The sequence below is a fragment of the Macrobrachium rosenbergii genome, chromosome 19 (assembly GCF_040412425.1).
Source record: "Macrobrachium rosenbergii isolate ZJJX-2024 chromosome 19, ASM4041242v1, whole genome shotgun sequence".
NCBI classification, from domain to species: domain Eukaryota; kingdom Metazoa; phylum Arthropoda; class Malacostraca; order Decapoda; family Palaemonidae; genus Macrobrachium; species Macrobrachium rosenbergii.
The window spans coordinates 30,856,657-30,882,616 of NC_089759.1; the positions used below are offsets into that span (position 1 = coordinate 30,856,657).

At 37.1% G+C, this 25,960-nt stretch overlaps 1 protein-coding gene across 11 annotated transcripts in view; it reads left to right on the forward strand.

Moving 5' to 3' along the window:
- milt (trafficking kinesin-binding protein milt) overlaps nucleotides 1-25,960 on the forward strand; it is a 349,817-nt gene that overhangs the window by 128,353 nt on the left and 195,504 nt on the right. For all 11 annotated transcript variants that reach the window (XM_067121433.1, XM_067121431.1, XM_067121432.1 and 8 more), the window contains one exon: nucleotides 19,215-19,316. In XM_067121433.1, coding sequence (XP_066977534.1) covers nucleotides 19,215-19,316 — 102 coding nt within the window. The remainder of the gene's footprint in view (nucleotides 1-19,214; nucleotides 19,317-25,960) is intronic.

The following is a 25,960-nucleotide window of genomic DNA, read 5'->3' on the forward strand; positions in this document are numbered from 1 at the left end:
AAAATCGTCTCTGTTTGACCGATAGTCGACTGATGTGCTTAGTAGCTGGGTTAGAGAGAGAGAGAGAGAGAGAGAGAGAGAGAGAGAGAGAGAGAGAGAGAGCGAGAAGACATAAGCAATCAGTACGCCCTCAGAATGCAGACCACTGCATCATAAATAGAGGCCGGAGGGTCTCAACAAGGGATTCTTCGCCCGACTCGGTTGAAACCATGCAGAACTATGCAGACTCTCTCTCTCTCTCTCTCTCTCTCTCTCTCTCTCTCTCTCTCTGGTAGACGAGTATTTTGATTATTTTGATCTGTAAATTACCGTGTTTAGACAGATTCCGGAAGTTAGGTCTCATCTCCAATCAGCCTCGCCATTAATTTTTCTCCTTGCCAAACTTTTTTTTTTTTTTTTTTTTTTTGTGAAACCTCTCTGAGGATATGCTGCGCGTCTGTCGTGAAAAGGAGTTGTAATATCACGGTCTCGTGTGTCAGCCGAAGTTTGAGATGACGGGCTCTTTTCACAGAACGGAAAAATAGCTCTGCAAATCTTCTCCCTGACCAGGCCCTGAAGATTGCTTGCCAAGTATAATAAGCGGTATACACTGCATTCCAGGTTGACATTGTAGCATCACCTTGGCAGACAAGAGGGGTAATGACTAAATTGCAGTTGCACTGACTCAGTGACCAAGCAGGGAATGAGAGTTAGCTCTGCAAAATTATGCGTTTGTTTTAGTGGTGTTTCTGGAAAATTCTGCATTTGTTTTTTGTGGGGTTTCTGGAAATGAAAAAAAATGGAAGGGGAGTATCTTAGGTGATTTTTGCGTTAAAAAAAAAAAAAAAAAAAAAGGAGACGCAATGTCTACAGCGAAACAAATAAGTCTTTTTAAAATAATGTACATACAGTAGTTGTGTGGTCTAAACTTGAAAGGTACAAACATAAAGAGGAATTCCTAAAGACAAAGTTGCGTACAGAAAAGACTTGAGATCCCTCAGAAGGTAAAAGCATCAATTAATAATGGGGTTTACGGTTTTTGCCTTCCAATACGACAAAAATGGAAGACGAATCTTTTTTTGTGTTAATGATGTATCAAAAAGAGAATTCGGATCTTTTTCAAATGATTGCACGTTTTTGTTGTCCTTTTTTTTTGTAGGGGAAGACGTAGAATATCTTTATAAACGATGTTCCGCTTGAAAGAAATATTACTCAGAGCTTTTATGCAATGAATGGAATTAAATCCGAGGCGTTTGTGATCACATTTTGCTGTAACAATGAGACTTGGTGTACTGACGTGAGGTGGCCCTCTTTGATGCCAGAGGACCCTTCATTACGAGGAGGCTTAGGATGCCCTTGTCATGAGACACGAATAATCTTGAAGTCAAGATTCCTTCTTAAGGACTTTGCAGTTCATAGATTTTTCTCTCAGTTTCTTGGGTCGAGACTGGTCATTGTGTCTTGTATCAAATAAGCCACCAAGGACCCAAGTCTCTCTAGATACAGGTCATAGAGGACTAGGGGTGATGCCGGAGAAGGGTGGGGGAGGTCCTGGGGTAAGAGGCAGTAGTGTTTGATGGCGCTATGCCATGGGCGAATCGGGTTAGTAGCCTCCGTTGTTGTATTTTTTGGTATATTAGCTTCACCATTTAGCCATATTTTATACCACTTTCTGTGAATAACTTATATCGTCTGTAAATTTTCATGGTCTCACTTTGCTTGGTTCTTTTACCATTAGAAATCTTTGAAACCTTTTGCCAAGACTGAAGAATTACTTTTCAATATTAGAACTGAGAGAAAGCTTTAGGCGTTATTAGGCAAACTGGATGGCATTTTCTGAACTAATGACGATTCTTGAGGAAATATCGTCCACGATGTTACTTTTCTGTTAGAAATAGAGCCTAAAAACTTTTTAATTCATGTAGCCTTGTAAGTGTACCGACATTGTTTGCAATCGTACCTTGTCACCATAAACCAACCCACTTTTCGACTGAAAAAACAGTTAGAATTTATTGTAACTGTATATAAAATTCATCTTTTTTCAGTAACTGTATATAAAATTCATCATCTTTTTCATCGACATCATAAACGTATTTTCAGAGTGCATTCGCTTTTGTAAAAAAAATCAATGAGCTGAAAAATACTTTGCAGTCCTTAGGGCATAATATTAAGAGGCATATAATATAAAGAAAACGTTTTTCCTTTAGTGCCTTTTCGCTCTACCTTTCGTGCCTGTGTCTCTTATTTCGTAAAACACCGTTCTTTGATAATTCGTTAGTTCAAGGTTTCGTGCCGTGCAAGCCACCCCCCGCCCCAACCCCCCGTCCTTTATTTCGAGGACACGCGATTTTATAGACGGCGTTTGACCGACACTGCAACAGATCCTCTAATCATATTGCAGACCAGCGTATAGAATGTGTCGCTTTTGTTTTATTGAAGATTGTCATTTCTTTGTAACTTAAACCCACATTGATATTCTCCATTGATATGGAAATTTAGTTTCTTGTTTTGTTAACTTCTGAATACTGCTATTTCTTCCTTTAAAGGTTTATACTTCCCATGACGATTCAAGTTTCATAGTTATTTATTCTTATTGATCGTGGCTCGGCTGAATTTAAACCTGTATTTTGTTAACTTTCGACCAGCACTTTTTAGTTTTCTGAAAAGAAAACTATTGTGCCGGCTTTGTCTGTCCGTCCGCACTTCTTTCTGTCCGCACTTTTTCTGTCCGCCCTCAGATCTTAAAAACTACCGAGACTAGAGGGCTGCAAATTGGTATGTTCATCATCCACCCTCCAATGATCAAACATACCAAATTGCAGCCCTCTAGCCTTAGTAGTTTTTTTTTTTATTTAAGGTTAAAGTTAGTTATAAGTTTATATTGTATTTAAATGTATAATATTTCGTATATCATTTCTTAATAAATTGCAAATATATGTTGGGCTCAGTTTTTTTGCGTACCGGTTTTGTGTAAAGGTTGATTTTGGTTGTTACAGAGCTTACATTTCCGTGGCGTGGAGCAATAAGACAAGAATCCGCCGTTGTATTTGTCAATACTTTCCCTCCATTTTCTCTCTGTGGCTTTAGTATTCCGGGCCTTAGATGATATAATATTTTTTATATATCTTACATTTACAGAATCATTGTTTTTTACTATAATTTTGAATATAAACGGTTACTGAAATTGATGATTATAGTCTAGAAAGCCATCAAAGCGTAATATTTATTGTCTATAACTTTCTTTGTTTTTGACCTAAATTTAGGCTAATGTTTTATGGACACTTAATACAGTTTTCTTTAGTAAAATACTTTCGTAACATGTGGAACGTAAATTGGTCTAATAAGCTATGTTGTTTAGACAGTGATAAACCATGTGGAACGCCAGTTGATCCAACATGCTATGTCGTTTTGACAATGGTAAACCATGCGGAACATAAGGTGGTCTTTGAAGAATCTCAGAGGAATTCTGATAAATTCTCGGATTAATATTTGCTCCTTTTGAACTGACGCGAGGGAGAGAATCGGTTGAATGTAGGAGCTTTAAAATAGAGTAGTAACATTTGCTCGCTGTAATCCAAAAGCGTTTTATGTATGAAGGGCACAGAAAAACAAAATCAACAGAGGAAAGCTAAATGTTTCGGCTTACGCAAGTTCAGACTAGAATACTGGTGAATGTGCAAATGAGGTGGGTATGAAGGATATTTGTATGACAAATACAGGTGATCAATATCGACTATGATGTTAATGATCACGCCAAACTCATTACTCCCCCACGTGTATTTATCATATGAAAGCCTTACCCACCTACCTGCTCTCCACATTCATTAGTGTTCGGGTGAAATAGTATCAGTAAAATATACAATTTCCGTGCGCTAATTTTGTTTTATGGACCCCTAAATTAATATTGTAGCATGGGGGTGTAAACGAATATTCTCGTTATTTTAGTATTCAGTGAATGATATTCGCAGACTCGCATATTCCAGACATATCAGCGACTTGCAGGAAGTTCTCTTGTCACTTGAGAACGACCCGTTTAGAATTCCGACGGGAATTAAATCTCTGGAAGGTAGAGCTGGAACGGCGCCAAGTCCAGGAATAGAAGTGATGGGTTTCCCTAACTGCCACCTAAATTAAGTGATCCGAGGGTCTCCTAGAGAGGTCTCGGGGAGGAGATGGGTTGTCCTATTGACGCGACCCTCCAAAGTTAAAATGAATGTAGGGATGGAGAAAGTCACCAGGCAAGTCAAAAATAAAGGCTTTTATTGTGATGTTATATGGGTGTAATTCATTTCAAATCAGGAGAGTAGTAAAATGTCCTAAGTCTACTGAACGAAGGGAGGAGGAAATTCATAAGAAAGGTACGAAGTACGTTTGCCATATATTGTGCAGGGTTGTGTAAGCAGTCTTTAAATTTGGAGAGTTTGCAATGTATCTTACGATGTGAATGGTTGTTTTTGAAGTTAGAAAATGAGCAAAATGGCCAGGTGGTTGGAGTCGTTCTTGCTTCCAGAGAAATTTGGCCACGAATAAAACAACCATGTCAAAAGATGTAAACAACGTTAGATGAAAGAATAGATATATTGTTTACGGTTTTTTGCACAAGGTCAATATTAGCGGCATCTTACAGCCAAGTGTTCAGTGTAAGGCAACGTAATGCAGTAGACTAGGAAATGATAGAGAGAGAGAGAGAGAGAGAGAGAGAGAGAGAGAGAGAGAGAGAGAGAGCTGTGCCAGACGTTCGGAATCAAGGTACAACTTATTTCTCTTCACTCTTCGTATTTTGTTCGTAGATATTCGATCTTCGGAGTTGCATCTTATTTCATTCAGTCCGTAGTTAACATTTAGTTTCTCTCTCTCTCTCTCTCTCTCTCTCTCTCTCTCTATATATATATATATATATATATATATATATATATATATATATATATATATATATATATATATATATATATATAATGTGTGTATATATAGGATATCTCTCTCTCTCTCTCTCTCTGGAAACTATGTTGCAATGACAAAAGTATAAAAGTTTATACAATAATGTCGGAACCTTGTATAATTCACACCCAATTTTTTTTATTTTTATTGAAATGAAAATAAAACTCACTTCAGGTATAGAAATATGGAAAAACTATATCGATGTAGAAAAATGGCTAACTTAAATTTTCGGTATTTTATAGTTATTGTTTTGGTTCGTACAATAGGTAACACATATAGTTGTCATATCGGAAAACTTGTCCTTTAACCTGCCGTAACATTAAACCACAATGCTGAGAATTACGATAAAGCGCGTGTAACGTTAAATGTTAGCCCTGTAATTGCCAAGGCCAACCATCCCCTTTGTCAGTTTATTGGATTAGGCTAACATATCGTCGAAGCAGGTTCTTGTTGTCTAGGCAATGTTTCTGTCATAAAATCTGATCTTCTTGTGTGGTGAATTGGATGAATTGGTGGGGTTACCGTCCCCTTTGCGCTTCCACGTGCGTTCAGGGTGTTATTTTCCCGCTTCTCGTTTCTGCTGGTTGAGTGCGGAGACCGTATGTATATATACATATAGAAGCTGTGATAGTTTCCTGCTTTGACAAGGTGTAACTTATGCACCACTAAAGGCCTTGAACTCCATTGTTTCCTTTCACTTTCCTTTGTAGCTTTGACATAATTTATTCATTATAGTCACACATGATTTTACGTAATTTGTTTTCATATATATATATATATATATATATATATATATATATATATATATATATATATATATATATATATATATATATATATATATATATATATATATATATATATGACTTATGCTACAAAAACCGTTTAATTACGAATTCGTTTCACCTTGGGAATAACTTACACCCAGTGGGAATTATAATTAGTTAGTGCATCACACCCATCCAGGATTCCAACATGTGCCCTTGGGATTAGATACTGAGGTAAACAGTCCAATTATCCCTTCGGCTATCAAGAAAAGAACAAGGTAAAACACACACACACACACACACACACACACACACACACACACACACACACACACACATATATATATATATATATATATATATATATATATATATATATATATATATATATATATATTGATATTATCGTGTCTATTTTAGCCACATTTTATATGTCTGGTGCTCAGCTATCATAGTGCATAGGTTGATATGAATTCTGGGTGCAAAACCTGAATTTGACAGTTTTATGTACAGGACCTTCGATATCAACTTCTGTCTTTCCTGATGGATTAGTTTTGTTCTTTGTCACCTTTCTTCCAGCTTTAAAAGACATAAGTTTTGATCTTGTAAGTTATTCCTCAGGTAAAGTGAATTCGATAATTGTGGGTTATTTGTGGCTTAGTTAAAGAAAGGAGAAAATTGTGAAAAGTATACCTTAGCTCTCCTAGGGCTGGCCCGAAGGATTAGACTTATTTTACGTGGCTAAGAACCAATTGGTTACCTAGCAACGGGACCTACAGCTTATTGTTGAATTCCGAACCACATTATACCAAGAAATGAATTTCTAGCACCAGAAATAAATTCCTCTAATTCTTCATTGGCCGTCCGTTGACTCGAACGCGGGCCAGCAGAGTGCTAGCCGAGGACGGTCCCTGACCAGTCAAACGAAGAACTCGTGATATATACATAAAATTATTATATATATATATATATATATATATATATATATATATATATATATATATATATATATATATATATATATATATATATATATATATATATATAGATAGATAGATAGATAATAGGTAGATAGACAGATAGGGGGGAAAGAGGTGAGTGTGTAGTGTGTAACCGTTCCTAATTACCCTCAACTTAGTCTTAGCACATCACAAAGTAGGAATCCATTATAAACACGCGGCATATTATTGCTCACGTAGAATTTATTTACCACATTACTGTTGATTAAATGACATGACTTGAATTATTGTAGTCGTCTTCATTTTTAGCCATTTTTGAGTGACTGCATCCTCATATTTAGAGCATGGCAATAAGACATCACCCCTGTCTAGACCGTGATTGTTTTGAGGAAATGAAACGCATTGGACATGCAACTCGAACGGGCAGGAGGTTTAAGGTCAAGGTTACACACCACAACTAGTACAATATCGGGAAGGATAAAAATTAGGATTGCGGCAGTTCGTGAAATTTTGTTGTTTATGGAGTGGCGTTAGAGTGTTGTTGGTTCATTTCTTCGGCTGATAGGTTTTTCCTCGTGATTTTTCAATCGGTGCTGTTGTCGTCTTCGTAGTTGCAAGACTACTTTACCTCCTCCATTTATTACTCCTTACCTTTCATTTCTAAATCCTTGTCTTCCCGTTGCTCTAAAATGAAGTGGATAAGCTAGTAGGATTAAGTATTTACAGGTACTGTTGTACTGTTCTTTTTTCGTGTATGGTATTTCTGCAATGCTCAGTATTTTGATTCACAAAAATTTAGTTAAATTTGTAACTAAAATTAGTTTTATTTTTTCGAAAGGAGTAAATATTTGACTTGTGTACTTTATAGGTACGTACGAGATGCTATAGTTAAATATCATATTCGATCAACTATTTTTATCTTTATAAATGAACAACTAGAAATTAGAGGACTTGGACTGAATTAGCGAAGAGGTAACTTTTAAATGAAGGAGAGCAAAATTAAAACTAATATCACTATAATCAATAAAATTGAAAGACTTCTGAAAAGTAGTAATTTTCGATGTAAGGGTATGTTTCTTTCATCCTTCAAGATAAAGTAGATGACTACGTTCCACCTTCCCCTTTTCTTCATTATTGTTATCCTTCCATATCCCTCCAGATTTCCGAGTTGGGCGTTTTTTAGTGTTTCTGAATGTGGCCCTTACTGGCCGTTTCATGTTCGTTATGCGTCTCCCGTCGCCTCATATCGCTGCTGGAACCATTGCAAATTTCCTTATGCCCCAAGCAAGCAGATGTGGTTGCTCGATGCAAGCCGGTTTATCACATCTGCAGCCGTGTTCGTGCGTGCGTGTGTGTGTTCTTGTGTATGTGTGTGTGTATATGTGTGTGGGAGAGTTGGTAAGGAGGGTTTAAAGACAGAACTGGTAATGCCTGTGACAGGTTCGCGCATAAGCACAGTGAAGGCTACTTATGCTCCGTGGGACTTCGTATGCAAATAAAGGCACTTGATATCGGGAATCGATTCCGGCATATGCTATTTAAAAAGAAAGAATCATCGGCCTTGACGTATTTTAATCTTTACATGTTCGTTGGTAAGATGCACTTGGAGGTCAAAGTTGCACTCTAACCGTGAAAGAAGGGGCAATTCACAGGCTTTTGTTAGATACTGAAATCAGATTTTTAGAATGATTTATTTGACTTGAAAATTTTAATTTGTCTGACTTTACTTTTTTAACTTCATAGCGTTAAATGGCCAAGTTTTCTCAGTGCAAGGGCTTTTTCAAATGACTCACAATACAACCCATAAAAATGTGGATATACCCATACATAATTATTTGTAATAAAGGCAACTATGCCGTGATGATGCCTCCCTTTTTATGCGACATCATTGCTCGTACTTTACTCATTTGTTGATCTTTAGCGCAGTCTTCCCGTTCTCATGTTCCATCTTCATCGAACTGTCAACGTTTTTGCAGAGTGAGTACAGGAGGCATTGTCGATTACACCCCTTGTGTACCTTTTCCGTAAAAATTTACAGTAATTTAACAGAAGGTCTCCAGGACTTGTCCCGACCCTGAGGAGCTGGTCCGCTGGTATAATGGTTAGTGTCGTGACATGCCACTTCTGCAGATGTAGCGGGTTTGAGTCTCCCCCAGGGCGATGAAAAATCACTGGCTCTGTATCATGATCAGTTACTGCTGCAGTGCGGGGTCTGCGGTGGGAGGTTGAAACCAACGTTCTTTGGAAGCTTGAATTTCAAGTCAATGGCCCCTGTGTGCTTGTTCCATATGGACAGGTTTCATCTGCTGAAATAATGATAACACCGTTCCGAATCTTGGACCAGGAACCTTCTTTGTGCATCTTTACTAGGGGCCACATTAAACTCCGAATTTCTTATTTATGAATTAGTTAGAAATTAGAAGATACAGTACTAGAGTTTTAGTGGATATCTGTGTTGCTTGTGTGAACTGTTAATTGAAATTGAATTAATTGATAACATTGGATTTCATAATTCTGACTTTTTTTTTAGAACAGTAAATGCAGTCCAGTGGTTTTACAGTACATTAGCATTACCTGTTTAAAACTGATAATCTATATTAGAGTTGTTTTCAATGGTAAATTTCGAAATTCGAAACTGCAAATTATTTAACAAATTAGAAAATTCAGTAATATCATTTTATCGAACATTTGTATTTCTTGAAGAGACTGTTATATGTCAACTGATTTTCATAGTAGATTTCGAGTTTAGCAGTTCAGAAAAATTAGTCTGTCAGAAGGCTGATAGATTTATAGTATAAAAAATGTTATTTACAGGAATAATATTGCTGTAAAAAAGGAAAAAATCTATTGATTAGTTTGTTGTTTAAAATTGGCAAACATGTATGATTAATTTTTATTTTGACATTTAAAACAGAGTTTTTTTTATTCATTTTAGATCCTTAATGTTTTTCTAACCTGGCATTTCGCGGTTAATGTGATTTTTTGGACTTTTAAAAAAATTAAGTTACCAAGACAGCAACTTAATTATTACACTTCTGATAATTGTATTCCATAGCTTCTTGGTATTGGATTGATAAAAGAAATTGTATTCCATAGCTTCTTGGTATTGGATTGATAAAAGAAATTGTATTCCATAGCTTCTCGGTATTGGATTGATGAAAGAAATTTCTTCTTCACGTTGTAAATTTCTGTTAAAACTGTTACATTAAAAAAATAAAACGATTTATTTTGCTGTATCAGGTTTAATACCTTTATCGATATTTTGTCCAGTCTGTAGAGAAAATTTGAATCATATATGTCTATGAATAGACGAGTCTTCATTACTTGAGCACGTGATTCATAATTAGGTCGGTTGCACCGAATGTAGACAAGCTTAAAACAATAATAAGCAACCGAGTAAGATATAAAAATCTTAATTTCTAGATAACAGCTGAAAAGTGTACAGTCAACCTTAAAAGTCCTCCGACGCTCACTGATTATTACTTTCAGTGCACTTAACTGAGTTCGTGTTGTGGACAGGTTGATTGTACATTGACTATAGGCAATCTAATATCGTTTGTTTTATCCAACAAGTAAAAAATACGCAGTCGAGTTTTCTGTACAGCATATAATGCTGTATGAAATTCTCAGCCACGGCCCATGAAACTTTCAGCTGCGGCCCAGTGGTGGCATGTGTTATTGACACCTATAGCCGTGCCAGACGCACGATCATGGCTAACTTTAACATTAAATAAAATAAAACTACTGAGGCTAGAGGGCTGCAGTTTAGTATGTTTGATGATTGGAGGGTGGATGATCAACATGCCAATTTGCAGCCCTCTAGCCTCAGTAGTTTTTAAGATCTGAGGGCGGACAGAAAAAGTGTGAACGGACAGACAAAGCCTTCTCAATAGTTTTCTTTTACAGAAAACTAAAACTGGTGATTTGATTAAGATGTTCACATTGCTTAGCGGCTTCAGCCAACTGAATCAGGAGACTTAAATTCTGATGTGATATTGTTGAGGGAAACCTCACAAGACGCTGCAGTAAAAATTTAGAGCGCAATGCACCATTGCCTTCGTCTTCTGACTGCCATTGTTGATTATTTATGCATTTGGGTTTTTTGTTGTTGTTGTTTGCTGAGTATCTTCTCTCTTGTTATATTTTCTTACCAGTTTTCTCTTTTTATTCGCGTGTGGAATCTTCCTTTACAAATTTATGGCTGTTAAGTTTCTGTAAGTATTGAATGTTTAGTAATTTCAGTAATAGTAATAAAATATAATTTCGTATGGAAAAGGGGAATTTTTTTTTTTGGCAGAAAAAATTAAATTTATAAAATTTAAACTCTACCCATACCGTCGAAATATGGCGGTAATATAAGAGAGGGTCGAGAAGGCAAATCCAAACCTTAAGGACGTTGCTCTCCGTCCCGCAGCTCGGAACAAGTACCTTCATTCTGAGTGCTTTTACAGGGGCAGTTGCTTTTACAGGCTAGTCCTGAGCTGGACGACGGCTTTTGTTCTTACACAAAGAAAAAATAACATTAAGGTGCGCTTTGTGTTTCATTATACAGAGATAATTTTCAAAATACGGTGAGAAAAATAAATGGATAAAGCATTTCCTGCATTAATCTCTTTTTACTGGCCTCGTGGTGCAATGGTAGTTCTGTTGACACGCGCTGAAGGGACCTGTATTCGATTTTAAAGTGCGCCTCTTTGGAACTGGGCCAATCATTAGCTACTTGGGTGTTAGTGGACTGTTGTGTGATGCAACGTGAAGGGAAGTACTTCGTTAATTAATCCTTATTTTTTCATAACCCCCCAAAAAAGTGGGAGGAGCCTCTAATTACTCAGATGAAGCCATTCATTAGATACATCATATAAAATTTCTCTCTCTCTCTCTCTCTCTCTCTCTCTCTCTCTCTCTCTCTCTCTCTCTCTCTCTCTCTCTCTCGTAGTTGACTTAGGTGCATATTGCTGATCCATTGTGGGAGAAGAGATTCGCTGGAGGACCAAAGCTCACCGGAAGTAATTTAAAATAACAATAAAAGAATTCAGATGTGGAAGTTTCGTTTTTTGTTTGTTCGGTTTTTATTTTTTATTTTAAAATTTCACCTTATTATCAAAAGCTGAAGGTAGATTGGGGGATTAGATAGATATAGATGAAAGTGCTAATTTCGTGCAGTCTTTCTACTGTTGGCTACGAAATATTTTAAATTATAACCAACCAAGAAGGTGTAAAAACTATTAAGAGTTTAAAACTACAGCCAGAAATCTTTGTAGCTTGTATTTTATTCGTAATTGTATGCGTGAAAATTTCCTAAAATTTCAGTCCATCAAGACGTAAAATACCAGCTATGAATACAAATCTTAAAGAAAAAAGACCAGATTTTGTAAGTACTGTTTGGTAAAACCCCCTTTAGAAGAACTGTATAAAAGAACTAATTAGACATTCAAACCACATCCGGCAGTAGGATCTAGGAAGACGATATTCATTACAATCTTACCGCCTGAGAAGGAACTTTAAATCTGCAGCAAGTAAATTCATCGAGGAGCAAAACAGGAAGCGATGAGTCATGAAAAATGGCCAGTTCTTTGCTGTAATTCAATGGGAAAGGTGACCTGGTAATCTCCAGCATTTTCCAGTTACAGCAGTTGCCAAGTTTATCTTAAAAGTGTTCGTTTGGAAAGTGTCTCGGGGTACAGGTTTGCCAAGCAAATAGAGGCCTGCCGGGAACATGACAATTGAGAGAGAGAGAGAGAGAGAGAGAGAGAGAGAGAGTACACAACTTGAGATGATCCTTAATGGATGTAAAGTCATCTCTATTTCTAGTTCTTTTCTAGTTCTTTTATTATTAGCCAAGAGGAGTCATTTTCACCTTGCTGTTTGGGATGACCACCTTTGCAAAATCATCTTTTTTTGTTCTAATTCCTTTCATGGTCTAATGAGACATTGCTACTTTCTGCCTTCTGCAGTTATTTACTCTTTAAACTGTAACCTCGAAAAGATATCGCTATTTCTCCCAACAGTTACAAATTCCTTAAATATTGAAAGCAAAGGAATAATAGCTTTGTTTCACCCTCTCAAAAAATACTAGACTCGTTATATCGACTCTAGCCTTCTCTGGTATTTCCCGTCCCCACTGCCCAGAAATTTTTGGCAGCGTTCTCTTCTCCGTTGAATGACTTCCTCAAACTTTACAGCAGAAGATTGTAACGCTGATTCTTTATTTTTTTATAGGCCATTTTCTCTACTAAGAAACTTGGAAAAATGTTAACAGATAAAAAGTTTACAATTATTTGAATGTCCTTGACAGATACTAGATATAATATTTTGTTTTTCTGTTTGTTGTTAGAACAGTATTGCTAACTGCATCTGCCTATACCAAACCATTTGAGACGACCAAAAGTAAAAAAAAATCATGAAATGTAAAAACGAGAATTCAAAATACGAATGAATGAACGAAGATGCCAGAATGTTGAAAACACGGACACATCTCGTCCTTGGAGCTGAAAGAAGTCACTCAGGCAAGGGAAGTTATACAGGTGTAATTTAGTCGAGAAGTCAGGAAGAACGGCAGATTACGTCTGCATTTTAGGAGAGCCATTATTTTCCATTGATTGAACAGGGCGTCTTTTGACATTGCACTGAAAGGTTTCTGTAATTATTGAGTGAAATTATTCAAGTCCATTTTAACAATGGGATTTTAACAGAGCTATGTAAGGTGGCTCTGGCTCTACTTTCAATTCCTTTGTATTTTTGAACCCAGTGGGAAAAATGGGAGATTATTTTTTTTCTTGGAATGATTCAGATTATATACAAAAACTCATTCAACCACAGTGATGCGATAACATCAGAGAGAAAATTTCTGTAATATGTCCTCAAACTGCTGACCAGTCAATTATGTCCTCAGCCTGTGCCATTTCACTCATACAAAACACAGGTCTTATCAGGGACTCGACCACCCCTTTCATATGCTTACTTTGTACACTTTACCATCTTGCACCCTCTCTACTTTCTCTCGTAAAATGAATCCTTTTTGTTTTACCACCTGCGCCATTTTGTCCAAACACCATACAGTGTAGCACCTCCCAGCCCCCTTCCTCCAATATAAATCCTATCTGGTGCCATTGTTTGTACATTGCAAGACAATCTTAATACAGTGTGATCAGCGTTTTCGTCTTGAATGGCCTTTTTACCTGCTCTTCATTATATTCCTTGGCTGTCCTTCACACTATGTTCTTCAAAACCTTATCTTTTATTCAGATTGGAGCTCTGATCCTCGTATTCATAAGGTTCAACAGGCCATCCATGCATAATAACCTTTGACCTCTAAGCACAACAGCCTACTCCACTGTATTCAACAGTGGAGTAGGCTCTCCCTGTCTCTCTTACTTGAATTTTCATTTTCATTAACTTAATTCTGTGAATTGCTTGTAAAGGAGCCCATCATTTTGTATGAACAATTCTCCCGTAGAGGTGAAGTCTGAATTCGAGGTTTGGGAGATGAGTTCAATTGTTCTCGTTTCAACGGTATAAAATTTATTAATCTTCCCTATCTATCTGGGTATCTATCTGTCACGACTAGGAGAACACCCTAGCCCTTAATTGTAGCAGCCAGTGTATTGGCTTACTGAAGATATCTGCTTAACGAATCTGATGGCTGTAATTGGATTTGTCATCCTTTGATCAGCCGCTAAGAACCGTGATACTGAAATCTCCTTACACCAGCCGGATTTTAATCTTGATGTTAGGTGCGTAGGTTTACACAGCCCTGAAAATTTCTTTTTGTAATCACTCTGATAGTCGATTGCTTAGAAATCTTCTAGCATACAGTTATTTAAATCTTATTATTTATAAATCCGTTAGATATCAGCGGAAATTAACATTTACATCAAGGTATACCTAAAAACTAATGTGACAACTCATGAATAACTAAGACAGTTGTTTTGTTTGTGTGTGAACAGAATACACGTACATTTTCTAAATTATAAAGGGGAGCGACTGTCATTAATTGCTGCAGGATAGTGTAATCCAGGGAAAACGAACGAGGAGGAAATTCTGAAGAGATGAAGAAACAAAACCACTTTAGGAAATTTTGTACAGGCTTGTGCTGCATTTGATGCAATAGCTGTGCTTACTCCTTTCACTTCAGCAAGTCCTCACCCCTGATGTCAAATCCCATCATCCCCCTCCCCCCTTTTTGTTGTTCTGCTTTACGGCTTACACTTGTATAACATGTATTGCCTCGAAGCAGCTTACTCGTTTTTCGCTGGTATATTTATTTGTCTTATCTCTGTGTATGAGTGTGTGTGTTTGTGTGTGCGCGCGCGCAAGGGCATATGTGTGTGTGATAATATGCACAGGCTCCCGTTACTGATGCTTTCACTTCAGCCTCTCCCCCACCCCCATCTCTCGCCCCTCCCCACACTCACGTTTGGCCCAATCCGATTGTGGGATGAAGTCCCGCGCGTAATACCGGAGGCCTTAAGAGTTTTACCCCACAGAGCCTATTATTGCGAAGAAGGCATTAGCCTAAATGGGACTTATTATGGCGAGTGCGTCTTTAAGAACGAAAATGTTACTTAAGCTTTTCTTGTTTCCTTGTTTGCTGTGGTTTTTTATATTTCTTACTTGTTTATGTAAATATTTTGATGATTATCTAACCTACGGTTTAACATTTTACAGGGATAGAGTGTTTAAGCTATTTTTTTGATTGGTTGAAATTCATATATATGTACATATACTGTATATATATATATATATATATATATATATATATATATATATGAGTATTATACAAATATACATATATAATGTATAACATAGTATAGGATATTAGCCTCAGTGATCTATTTAATAAATGCATATATAACTGATAAAATAAGGAACTGGTAGATTATATCTTTATAGCTACCTATGTATCTATCTATCTATCTGTTTCTGTCTATATATACATATATATACTATATATATTATATATATATATATATATATATATATATATATATATATATATATATATATATATATATATATATATACATACACCTGAGCTTGAAAATCAATAAAAGCTTAAAAACTATCCTACAATGTATGTCTATTCCAGCTCTAGCAAGATAAATCCGATTTCGACAAATTTATATATGTATGAGCGTTAATAAACATATCCTTCTTCGTGGTCACGGGTAACTTCCCTGCGGGGCTGACCCTGCCACAGACGTCACGGTTACTGTAACAAATTCAAATACATTTACTGTACAGTATAAATGAAGACAAAAATCCACGAAGGAAAGAGAAACATCGGAGTGCTGCAAGGCCTTTCGACGTTAGTCCTTTACTAACAGTCTGCTAAGTAAAGGACTAACGTCGAAAGGCCTTGCAGCACTCCGTTGTTTCTCTTTCCTTCGTGTATTTTGTCTTTATATATTCATCACGTTCCATAGTTTCGTGATTCAGTTATACTGTACAGTATATCTAGTATCTAGTAAAAATGTTTGTGTTTATGTGTACAACTGAATCACGAAAATATGGAACGTGATGAATATATAAATAAAGGCAAATCCACGAAGGAAAGTGAAACGACGGATTAGTTTCACTTTCCTTCGTGGCTTTGCTCATTTATTTATGTGTATATGTTTGTGTGGTGTTTGGTAATCATGTAGTGTTGCATTCTTGAAGTTCTTTTGAAATATATATTTATTAACAGTAATGATTTTACGTTCTGCTGTCTTAGCAATGGTGGTGTCTGTCTGAGGCAAAATGGGGGTGTGGGTGGGCGATGCGTGTGTGCGTATGTGTGTGTGTCTGGGTGCGTGCGTGTGCGTGAGTGTGTGAAATGGTCGGGGGGGTGGGAGGGGAGGATTTTAGGTGGGTGTGAAGGCCACTCTTCCGGCACGTGACTGCCATTAGAGGCTTTAATTTGGCTACTTCTTTCTCTGTCCTCAAGACTGTAGATCTTAGGAGAGTGCTGTCCCCAAGAAATTCCTTCTCTTTGGTGGAGTGAGAATTGACTTGTCGAGAACGTTCCGTTTTATGAATAATAATATGAAGGTATTCTCTTTGACTGGGTGCCGGTCAGTCACTTCTTTTTTTCTCTCGTCTCACGCCACCCAAGCTGTGATCACAGCAGTCCACTTTCGTCCAGGTAAAGGGATCATTACATAGACAATAGAAACATACTATAGTCCGCTTACGTTTCTGAGATCGTTAGGGTGGGTCGAGTAAGGAATTAATGTGGCGTCAAACGTCTCATTGTTTTGATTAAAAATTTTGCCTTGTTAGAGCCTACTCAAACGAAAGAAAAAAAATTCATTTAACGGTAACAACGAAAACACATTTGACTTCACATATTGTCCGTGCATAATAAAAACAAAGAGATATGGCATAAGTTTTGCCTGGGTCTGCCAAACCTCAGTTTCGCTGACACGTGGTCAGCGAGGGCATTTAAAAGGCCAGCTCGATCAAAAACAACAGTGGCCACCTCAAGCAGCCAATGAGTGTCACTGGACGGTATGGACAGACCGAGGGATAGCCAAAGCGGATCAGATCTCTCCACCGCCAGCGTCTTCACTCTCAGAAAAAACAAGGGGCTGTGTAATTAATGGTTAATTATTTATCTCTCTAAATGATGAAAATAGTTTAATTAACCTGCACAGGCACTGGAAAAATCTAATCCCGTAACCAATAAATAACTGCTAAAATAGAATACGGGTAATATTCAAATGGCTTGAAAAGCTATTCCTGCCGAACCACCCTCACAAATTGTAAGTGTTAATGCATTAAACGCATTATGATATTATTATAAGAAGTATGATTATTATTTCATCAAGCACACAAAGAAAGAAAATTCATCAGGAACAACCAAAATTTACTCAACGATTTTTCTTTAGAAAGCGAAGTACAGTAAAGCCATATAGAAGGGATTAACCTTGAGGGTCAGGTTAAAAGGGATAAGTAGATGTGGCAACGCTGTATTCGTTTTCTGGCCCCAAATAGAGATCTTCGAAAATCAAACGAACTATAGATTAATAATAATGAAAAACTTCCATAAGCATCCTTTCTTCGCCTGGTTTTGGGAACGAATATTTTTTACTCGCTTATGAGGCGAGTGCTCAACCCCTTGCACTAAGAGGCCCCCCCCCCCACACACACAACCCCACACACACACACACACACACAACCACACACACAGAGGAGAGAGAGAGAGAGAGAGAGAGAGAGAGAGAGAGGTGGGAAGTTTCCATTTATTTTTCCATTTTTTGTAATTTAGTTTATGACAAGTCACTGATGAGAAGACTCTATGTAATCCATCGTATATGATGACTTTAGGTCAAGAAATTATGATGTTTTTGAGAATAGTATTAGCGAATACTGGTAGAATGACACCCTTCCTTGTCCGAAATACTTCCGGAAAGTTTAATTGATCCCAGCTCTGAGAACTGATGTAAGTTTTGAGAGACCACAAAATCGAACCCAGCGTAATTCTCTCTCTCTCTCTCTCTCTCTCTCTCTCTCTCTCTCTCTCTCTCTCTCTCTCTCTCTCTCTCTCTCTGCAGGTGACTTACATCCTGTGAACTTATGTCTTTTTTATGTTTGAATTCTCTTTAAATTTTACAAATTTTACTTTCTCTCTCTCTCTCTCTCTCTCTCTCTCTCTCTCTCTCTCTCTCTCTCTCTCTCTCAGTATTTGTTTAAATATCCTTGAAAACTGATTTCCTTAACTTGTATGTATTCCAGCATTCGTGAGTTCTCTCCCTTCACAGTTTCAGCAGGACCTATTTCGAATTTCAGATTATTGGAACCTACTGGATTTTTCAAACCCATCTAAACGCACGTTTCTGAATTTAGTGTTCTGTAAAAGAAAACTATAATATTGAGATGCCTTTGTCTGTCCGTCCGCACTTTTTCTTTCCTCCTTCAGATCGTAAAAACTACTGAGGCTAGAGGGCTGCAAATTGTTATGTTGATCATCCACCCTCCAATCATCAAACTTACCAAATTGCAGCCCTCTAGCCTCAGTAGTTTTTATTTTATTTAAGATTAAAGTTAGCCATAATCGTGCTTCTGGCAACAATATTGGACAGGCCACCACCGGGCAGTGGTTACAGTTTCGTGGGCTGCGGCTCATACAGCATTATACCGAGACCACCGAAAGAAAGATCTACTTTCGGTGGCCTTGATTATGCGCTGTACAGAAAACTCGTTTGCGTCGAAGAAACTTCGGCGCATTTTTTACTTTTTTGTTTTATATAAATCTGACTGCTGAATGTTTCCATTTAGTCTGAAGGAAATGAATGGACTTACCCTGTAAAATTAACGTATGTGTTAAGTGTTTACGGTGATATTTTATAGCTCCACTTCATAGGAGATATTAATTTGTTAATTTGCATATAAAGTGTTGTCACCTATGCTTGATTGTATTAACTTCATACGAGGAATTTCTGTATGAACTTGTAAGCACTTGAGAATAATGTTAGAGTGCTTCATCTGTACAGATGGTATTAGAATACTCAGAAAAACTTAACCTGTAATATTGAGCTCCTTTCTGAAATCTCTAGTTACTGACGCATTATTTTTTCTTCTCCTGCAGGATACGACAACGCAGATTGGGGCGTGACCTTCCCAGCTCTGAAGGAGGAGGAGGTGGAAGCTCTGAGTCCTGAGCAGGCTGAGGGAGCTTTGGCGTATTTTGGTAAGTTTTTAGTTTAGTCCAGTTTTTCATATATGCATTGAATAACTGCAGAAGTCTTTGCTTTATTTTAATGGGCAAAGAGAAATGTCTCGTATTAATTCCCCCTCTCCTGTGGATCAACTCCTCTTCGATAGTTTCTCACGGTTGTCAGAAGTTACAGTGGAAGACGGTGTTGCAAAATTTTTTTCTACATTAACGACCGTTCGAACACATTGTTCAGGCAAAAGGAAACAAGAAAAAGCCTGCGAGTATTTTTGTTCTATAGACGGGCGTGCAAGCATAATGTTTGCATTGTTCAAACAAATGGCTGGTTCTGTGAGTTTTGCGCCAGAAATATACTGCAGAAGGTATTTGTGTCCGGTGCCAGCCGTTGCATGCATTCCTTTCTTTAATGAGCTGTTTGCCAGATGTTGCCTAACCGAAGTCATGCTCTGTGTTATATCTCCCTCTTTTGTTAACGCTTCCTTTAAAGGCATTGGAAGATGATTGCTTCTGTCGGTGCAATTCGTGTGTTTGGGATTTTAGTAGAGGAGTGGGACTCATTGCTGTTAAAAAGTTAAGATTTATTGGACAGACTAGATGTTGCACACTTCATGAATCATCGGAGATGAATCCGCACTACAAAACGTGTTGCTAAGACGGCTTTTTCAATGGATATACATTTGTATTAATGTGTTCTGCATAATCATTGCGGTTAATTTTAAGTTTTAAACAGGAATTTCGTGGTGTACAGCACGCAGAATGGCAAGTCGTGTCTTGGAATATCTGTGAGAGAGAGAGAGAGAGAGAGAGAGAGAGAGAGAGAGAGAGAGAGAGAGAGAGAATTACGTTCTGCAGAATCCGTTTTCACCTTTGAATTCTGTAGAAAACTATGATTTCGTGGTTTTCTGCAAATCAAAGAACAAGTCGTGGACTTGAACTTAAAAATCGGAGAGGGAGAGAACTTCTCTGCAAAATAATCTTAGACCTTTAAACCGTAGAAAACTGATTCTATGGTGTTCTGCAAAAGGAGAGAGAGAGAGAGAGAGAGAGAGAGAGAGAGAGAGAGAGAGAGAGAGAGAGAATAATGAACTCAACTTTGGGAAGGAGCAATTAAAGTTCTGATTGCTAGACTCATTGCTATGTGCGTTGCTACGCTGGGAGAGGGAGAAACACGACACCGTTTACAAAACTTGTTTTTACCATTCGTTTACGTAATGAGCATAGGCAGTCATCATACTTTTGGGAAAAATAATTATGGATGCGAATACGGTTTGTAAAAATTGCCTATTGCGTATCATAACGCTTGTATCCTCAGATTATTTACGCATCACTTCAGTCCGCTTGGCAACACGCTGACAAAAGCCAGACGACATAATGTGTATGCCTTAAGTTTTTGCGACTGATGAGCATTAAGGCTGATGTAGCAGGCGTGCTGTTTAAGACATATACTTTGTTTGTAATTACAATACCTCATGGGTTTAAAATGCATCCATGTACATTTGTTTGGGCTCTAACACTTTTATTCCAGTTTGCCCAGGACAACTATCACAACTTCAGACTATTGGTTATAAAATGATTCTTTGTGAAACCTTCCACTTTTCCTGTCTCCCTCTCTCTCTTATTAGTTTTTTTTTTATTTTTTACATAATAGAATTTCAGTGGAAATGTTTACTTGTTGGAATTGATTGCAATCATTCTAAAAGTATGAATTTTGTGTGACATGAATCGGAGATAGTTTTGTCTGGTAATGTTCGTGATCACAGTCCAGCCAGCTTTCGTTGAGTCAACCTATTATTATTCTCATCATTTGGAAGAGCATTTCTGCGGTTGCTTAAGAAATCGATACAGTCAGCAGCTATATTTTCATGTCATTCTTGTGTGTTTGGAGAAATAAAATCAAAGATTGTTTGTTTGTAATGTATAACAAATGTCAGGATTGAAAACGATGAGCCTGGGATCTTTGTTTGGCATGCTAAGCTCCTTATCTTTGACCACAAATATCTGTTTTCCGGAAAATAAAAACAAATTTGTATTCTAATGCCAGTAAAAAAAAAAAAAGTTTCAAAACGACGTATTTGATTTTTCCCATTTTGTTTTATCATGACTTCTTGTATTAGTGTAGGACTTCCTCGTCAGAGAAGATCTCTTGAGTTACATGACAGAATAGCTGAACTTACTGTTTGATTTGTAGGTGAAGTAACCGATACAGTAAGAACGTATATTTTGATATCTGTGCATCACCATGGCCTCAAGTTAACATTGAACATTTGACAGCAAGAATGCTTTCAAAGTAACACTATAGAATGAAGGAAGTACCAGTGAGGTTAATCAGTCCCGCCCACCTAAGCATTTCTTGAAATGATGGGGAAGTGTTTGGTCTAAGCATCTGTACTTAAGCAACACCCTCAATGGGATTAAGGTGTGCCGTCAACCGTTCTCCTCTTTCCCAAGACGTTTGTGGCTTTTAGTCTCCCTTGAGTGGAATACCTGTGAGGTTGAATATTGTAACGCGCTCTTGTTTCTGTGGTTTTAGTTTGTCACTTCAAGGAAATGCCTTTACTTCTTTAAAAGATTGTGCCAGCGCCGAGTTTTCTAAGGTTGACTTCTTGAATTACGAGTTCTCATTTGTAGATACCGATGAGAGGCAAGTTTTTTTATTATTTTAATTTTTGTCTACTAAGGATCATTGTATTTTCCGTGTTGTTATTGTGTAAATTCTGTGTACAGCAGTCACAGGGAATTGAACTAGAAAATAAAATGTGGTTTATAGTGAAAAATTAGTGTTTGTGTAATTCTGGTTTTCACCTCCCGGTGCATATTTTATTTTGTAGTTGAAGCAAACCGTGTTTTTCTCGGTACTGACAATTATTGCTTAATGTAAGTTTTGTACGTTGTTCATAAATCGTTTTTGTTTACTCAGCCCAGAAAGCATTCACGAAAGCTCTCAGATTTCTTTATAGAAACTAAATGTTTTTTGTCACTCCGAAGAATTTACATGTCATCACCACAAAGCACGCAAAGCCTTTCGTCACTGGTGTTAGTTCCAACCTCAGCCTCAACCCGCTGGGTTCTGAGTACTGTCTGTGATTTCTGTGGGCTAACCAAACGCTCGAACCGGATGGGAGAGGAATGTGCATTTGTCTGTGTTGGTCTGTGCGTGGGTGGTGCACATATTTTTGGAACACTTGAAATCCATCATTCAGGGAAATTGTAATGGCTCATTTTTTTCCTTTGTCTTAGGGAGATTGTTAACAAGCAAAGAAAGAAAGCTTGAAATGGATCAGAGAATCTATGATGACTCCAGTTGTTGGCTTCAGTTTTTACTGTCATTGAAAACAAGCTACAGGTAATTAAAATATATTGGTCAAAGAAATTGCCGTTATTGTTCAATTTGCTGGCTTTAGGTTTTCAATCCTTCTTCTTCAAAAGCTTTGTCGACAGACTACAGACTTTTGATTTAATGATTTCTCGTGTATACTGGTGTAAATCTACGGACGTATACCTGACAATTTGACTTTCAAGGTCATTCATGGAAGTGGCTAGTTATTATGAAAATATAGCTCGGTTTTTGCTTCCGTGAAATCTCGACGGAAGATGACAGTGCGTAGTTGTTGTGGGCTGAGGGTTATTATTACTTTAAAGTCAATTGCATGCAATTTTTTTTATTTATAAGGTGTGATTTTTTGACGTGGTCGTCACTGTGATTTATGGATAGAGTCGTCAGTATGGTTTATTAACATGGTCGGTAGTATAATTCAGGAACATGGTTATGATTCAGGAACGTAGTTCTCAATGGGTTTTGATAACTAGGGCACCAGTATGATTTACCATCAAAATTGCGCTTTTATAATGGTCTTGAGAATTATTTTTCCACATGGTCGTCAATTTGGTTTATTAACGTGGTCATCAGTAGACTGACTAGCATTGTTGTCAGTATGATTAACTTGGTCATCAACATATACTTGATTAACATTGTTATCAGTATGGCTAATTAACATTATTATCAATGTGATTGATTAACATTATCAATATGATAGATGAACATTGTTATTGACAATTAATTAACATTGTTAGCAATAATATGATTAACATTGTCATCAATATGATTAGTTAACATTATCAAATTGATAAATTAACATAGTCAATAATATGAAAAGTGAACATTGTTAGTAACCTGTTTAATTATTGTTATGTGATTAACATGGTCATCAGTGCGATTCAGAACATTATCATCAGTATGATTGATTAGCATGACGTTTGGCCATGCAAATTAACCATATTTATAACAGTGTTCGTTATCCATATGGTTTGCATGGCCATCGTCATGACTAATTTTAAAACGGTCATTATTATAATTGACCTCACGCTCGTCGTTATGATGAGGTGTGTTTCTGACCTCCACAGACCCAAAATATTCGTCAGATGAGGCTCCCATCAGTTTGGTGTGTGCCAAGAATTTAAACGGGTCCGTAAAACGTATACCGTTCAAGGTTCTGGATTCAGATAGATTAAAACCAATAATTTTGCCTCTCCTTTGCTTTTCTCTTCCGTTACAGTCAGATAAAGAGTGACGTTTGAACATCTGAAAAGAAGGGAAGTTGGGTGTAATTGTGTTAAGCTCTGCAGGAAGACAAAGCGTTATAGATTTCTTTATCCTTGACAATGCTTAGTTCTCAGTCCCGTGACAGTTTGTTGATTTCCTCGTTGGCTTAAACAAAATATCATCAACGTTAATTATTCACTCTGGGACTATAGTTTACTGTAATCAATATAATAACTTGTTGACGTCAAGCTGGCCAGGGAGAGATCTTGGTTTAGATACAATTCCTAATACACTCTCTGAAGAGGAAACATAATATCATCATCACATCAACCTTAATGATTCCTTCTGGGAATGGTTTTCATGTCATTAAGGAAACACCTCGTTGACATCAACTAACATAAAGAGGCTTCGGTGTCGGCAATAATTCCCCAATTATCTTGAATGAGGTCTCAGGGGTGTAGAAGTGTTTGTATATTATCAACAAAATCCTCGTCTACATCAGATAGCCCCAAGAGGCTTCTGTTGTAGGAAGTTCTTTAATAGATCAATCTCGGATGAGTTTATGAGAGAGTGGGGTTTAGAGGTCACACCAAGATCATGACACTTCCGGTATCCGTAATACGCATTCTTTCGAAATGTCATCCAACTTGTAGTGAGACTTTCGACAAGCATTTTTTTTATTGTTGTTATTCATGTTTGGGTAATTTCTGTGTTGTAGGCATTGCAGAGTGAACAGTTATTATTATTATTATTATTATTATTATTATTTATTATTATTATTATTGCTAAACTCTCGGTCTCGAATGAGAATTAAAGATTGAGAAAAGTAAAACCTAAGTTAGATAGGTAGGCGAGAAGAAACCAAAGGGAATTGATGACATTAAAAGGAAGAAAGTAATGCAGCTAGGCTCGAAGGGACACTGCAAAGACACCTTTTGTGCCGTCTACGGTATACCATGAGAGGAACACTGTAAACGGTAACTTCCCCCAACCCCATTTCCCCGGGGAACTGGTACGGAGGAACCTAGCATATTTAACAACATCATGCGTGTTGATGAATAATAATATTTTGCTTAATAAAAGGACTGATTGTGTAAAATTCAAATAAAAAACATTTTACTAGTATAGTTAACCGTTTATCTATGTATAGTAAGCAAGATAATCACAAGCAAATTTCTTTCGATAACGAACCTTGCGGTACGTAATGTCAAACTTGATAAGAGATCATTTCAGTGAGAATGTCTCTTTAGTATAAACATTTAAATCCTTTGCAACATTCATAATGCAACAATAGAAGGTCAAAGTTTTTTTTTCAGGCTTTTAGGTGTTATACTGAACACACACACAAACACACACACACACACCTATTGTTTGGCAGAGCGATTCAAGGAAGGTCCTGCATCCACAATTCTCATTTCAGAATTCATATTTTTGGAGTCAAGGTTATGACTGCTTTATTTAGTTTGTCATAATTATTAATTTTTCGTTTCCCTTATTTCTAAGAACAGAAAACGTTAACCTTTCATATTTGTAGCTTAGTTTACTCTAAATATAAACAAGCTATAGCTTTTCCTTCGTATGTTTACTTTTACTGCCCAGTGCACGTGTCTGAAATTGGGATTAGAATGTGTTATCTCTTCCCATTGTCTTGTTTACGAGTGTTACTGGCAAAGAGACTTCAATTGATATTCTTGCCACCATCTCTATCAAAATAATGACGTTCTCGCAACTGTTTTCATTTCACTGGAGCTGGAAAGAACGGGTAGATTCCAGATCAAATACATGGAAAAACTATCCATCTCTTGTATAAAAAAAAAATCACCACGCGTCATCGTACTCAGCTGTTGCGTCGCAGTTCACTTGTTCGCCACCAGATGTCTCCCATTTGACGCCTTTCACTAGATCTTAGTTTTAAGATTTCGTTAAAACAGTTACTTTTCAAGAAAGACTTTTCCCAAGATGCAACAAGTGTTCCTCTAATGATAGGAAGTATACGGTCAAGTTACCCCACATATAAATAGCTAAATAGGCAACGCTGGGAAAGGCCAACGTTAGTGCCAAGAATTCTCGTACATGTGGCACCCCACTATCAAGTTCCCAGATGTTGAATGAGCGTTGA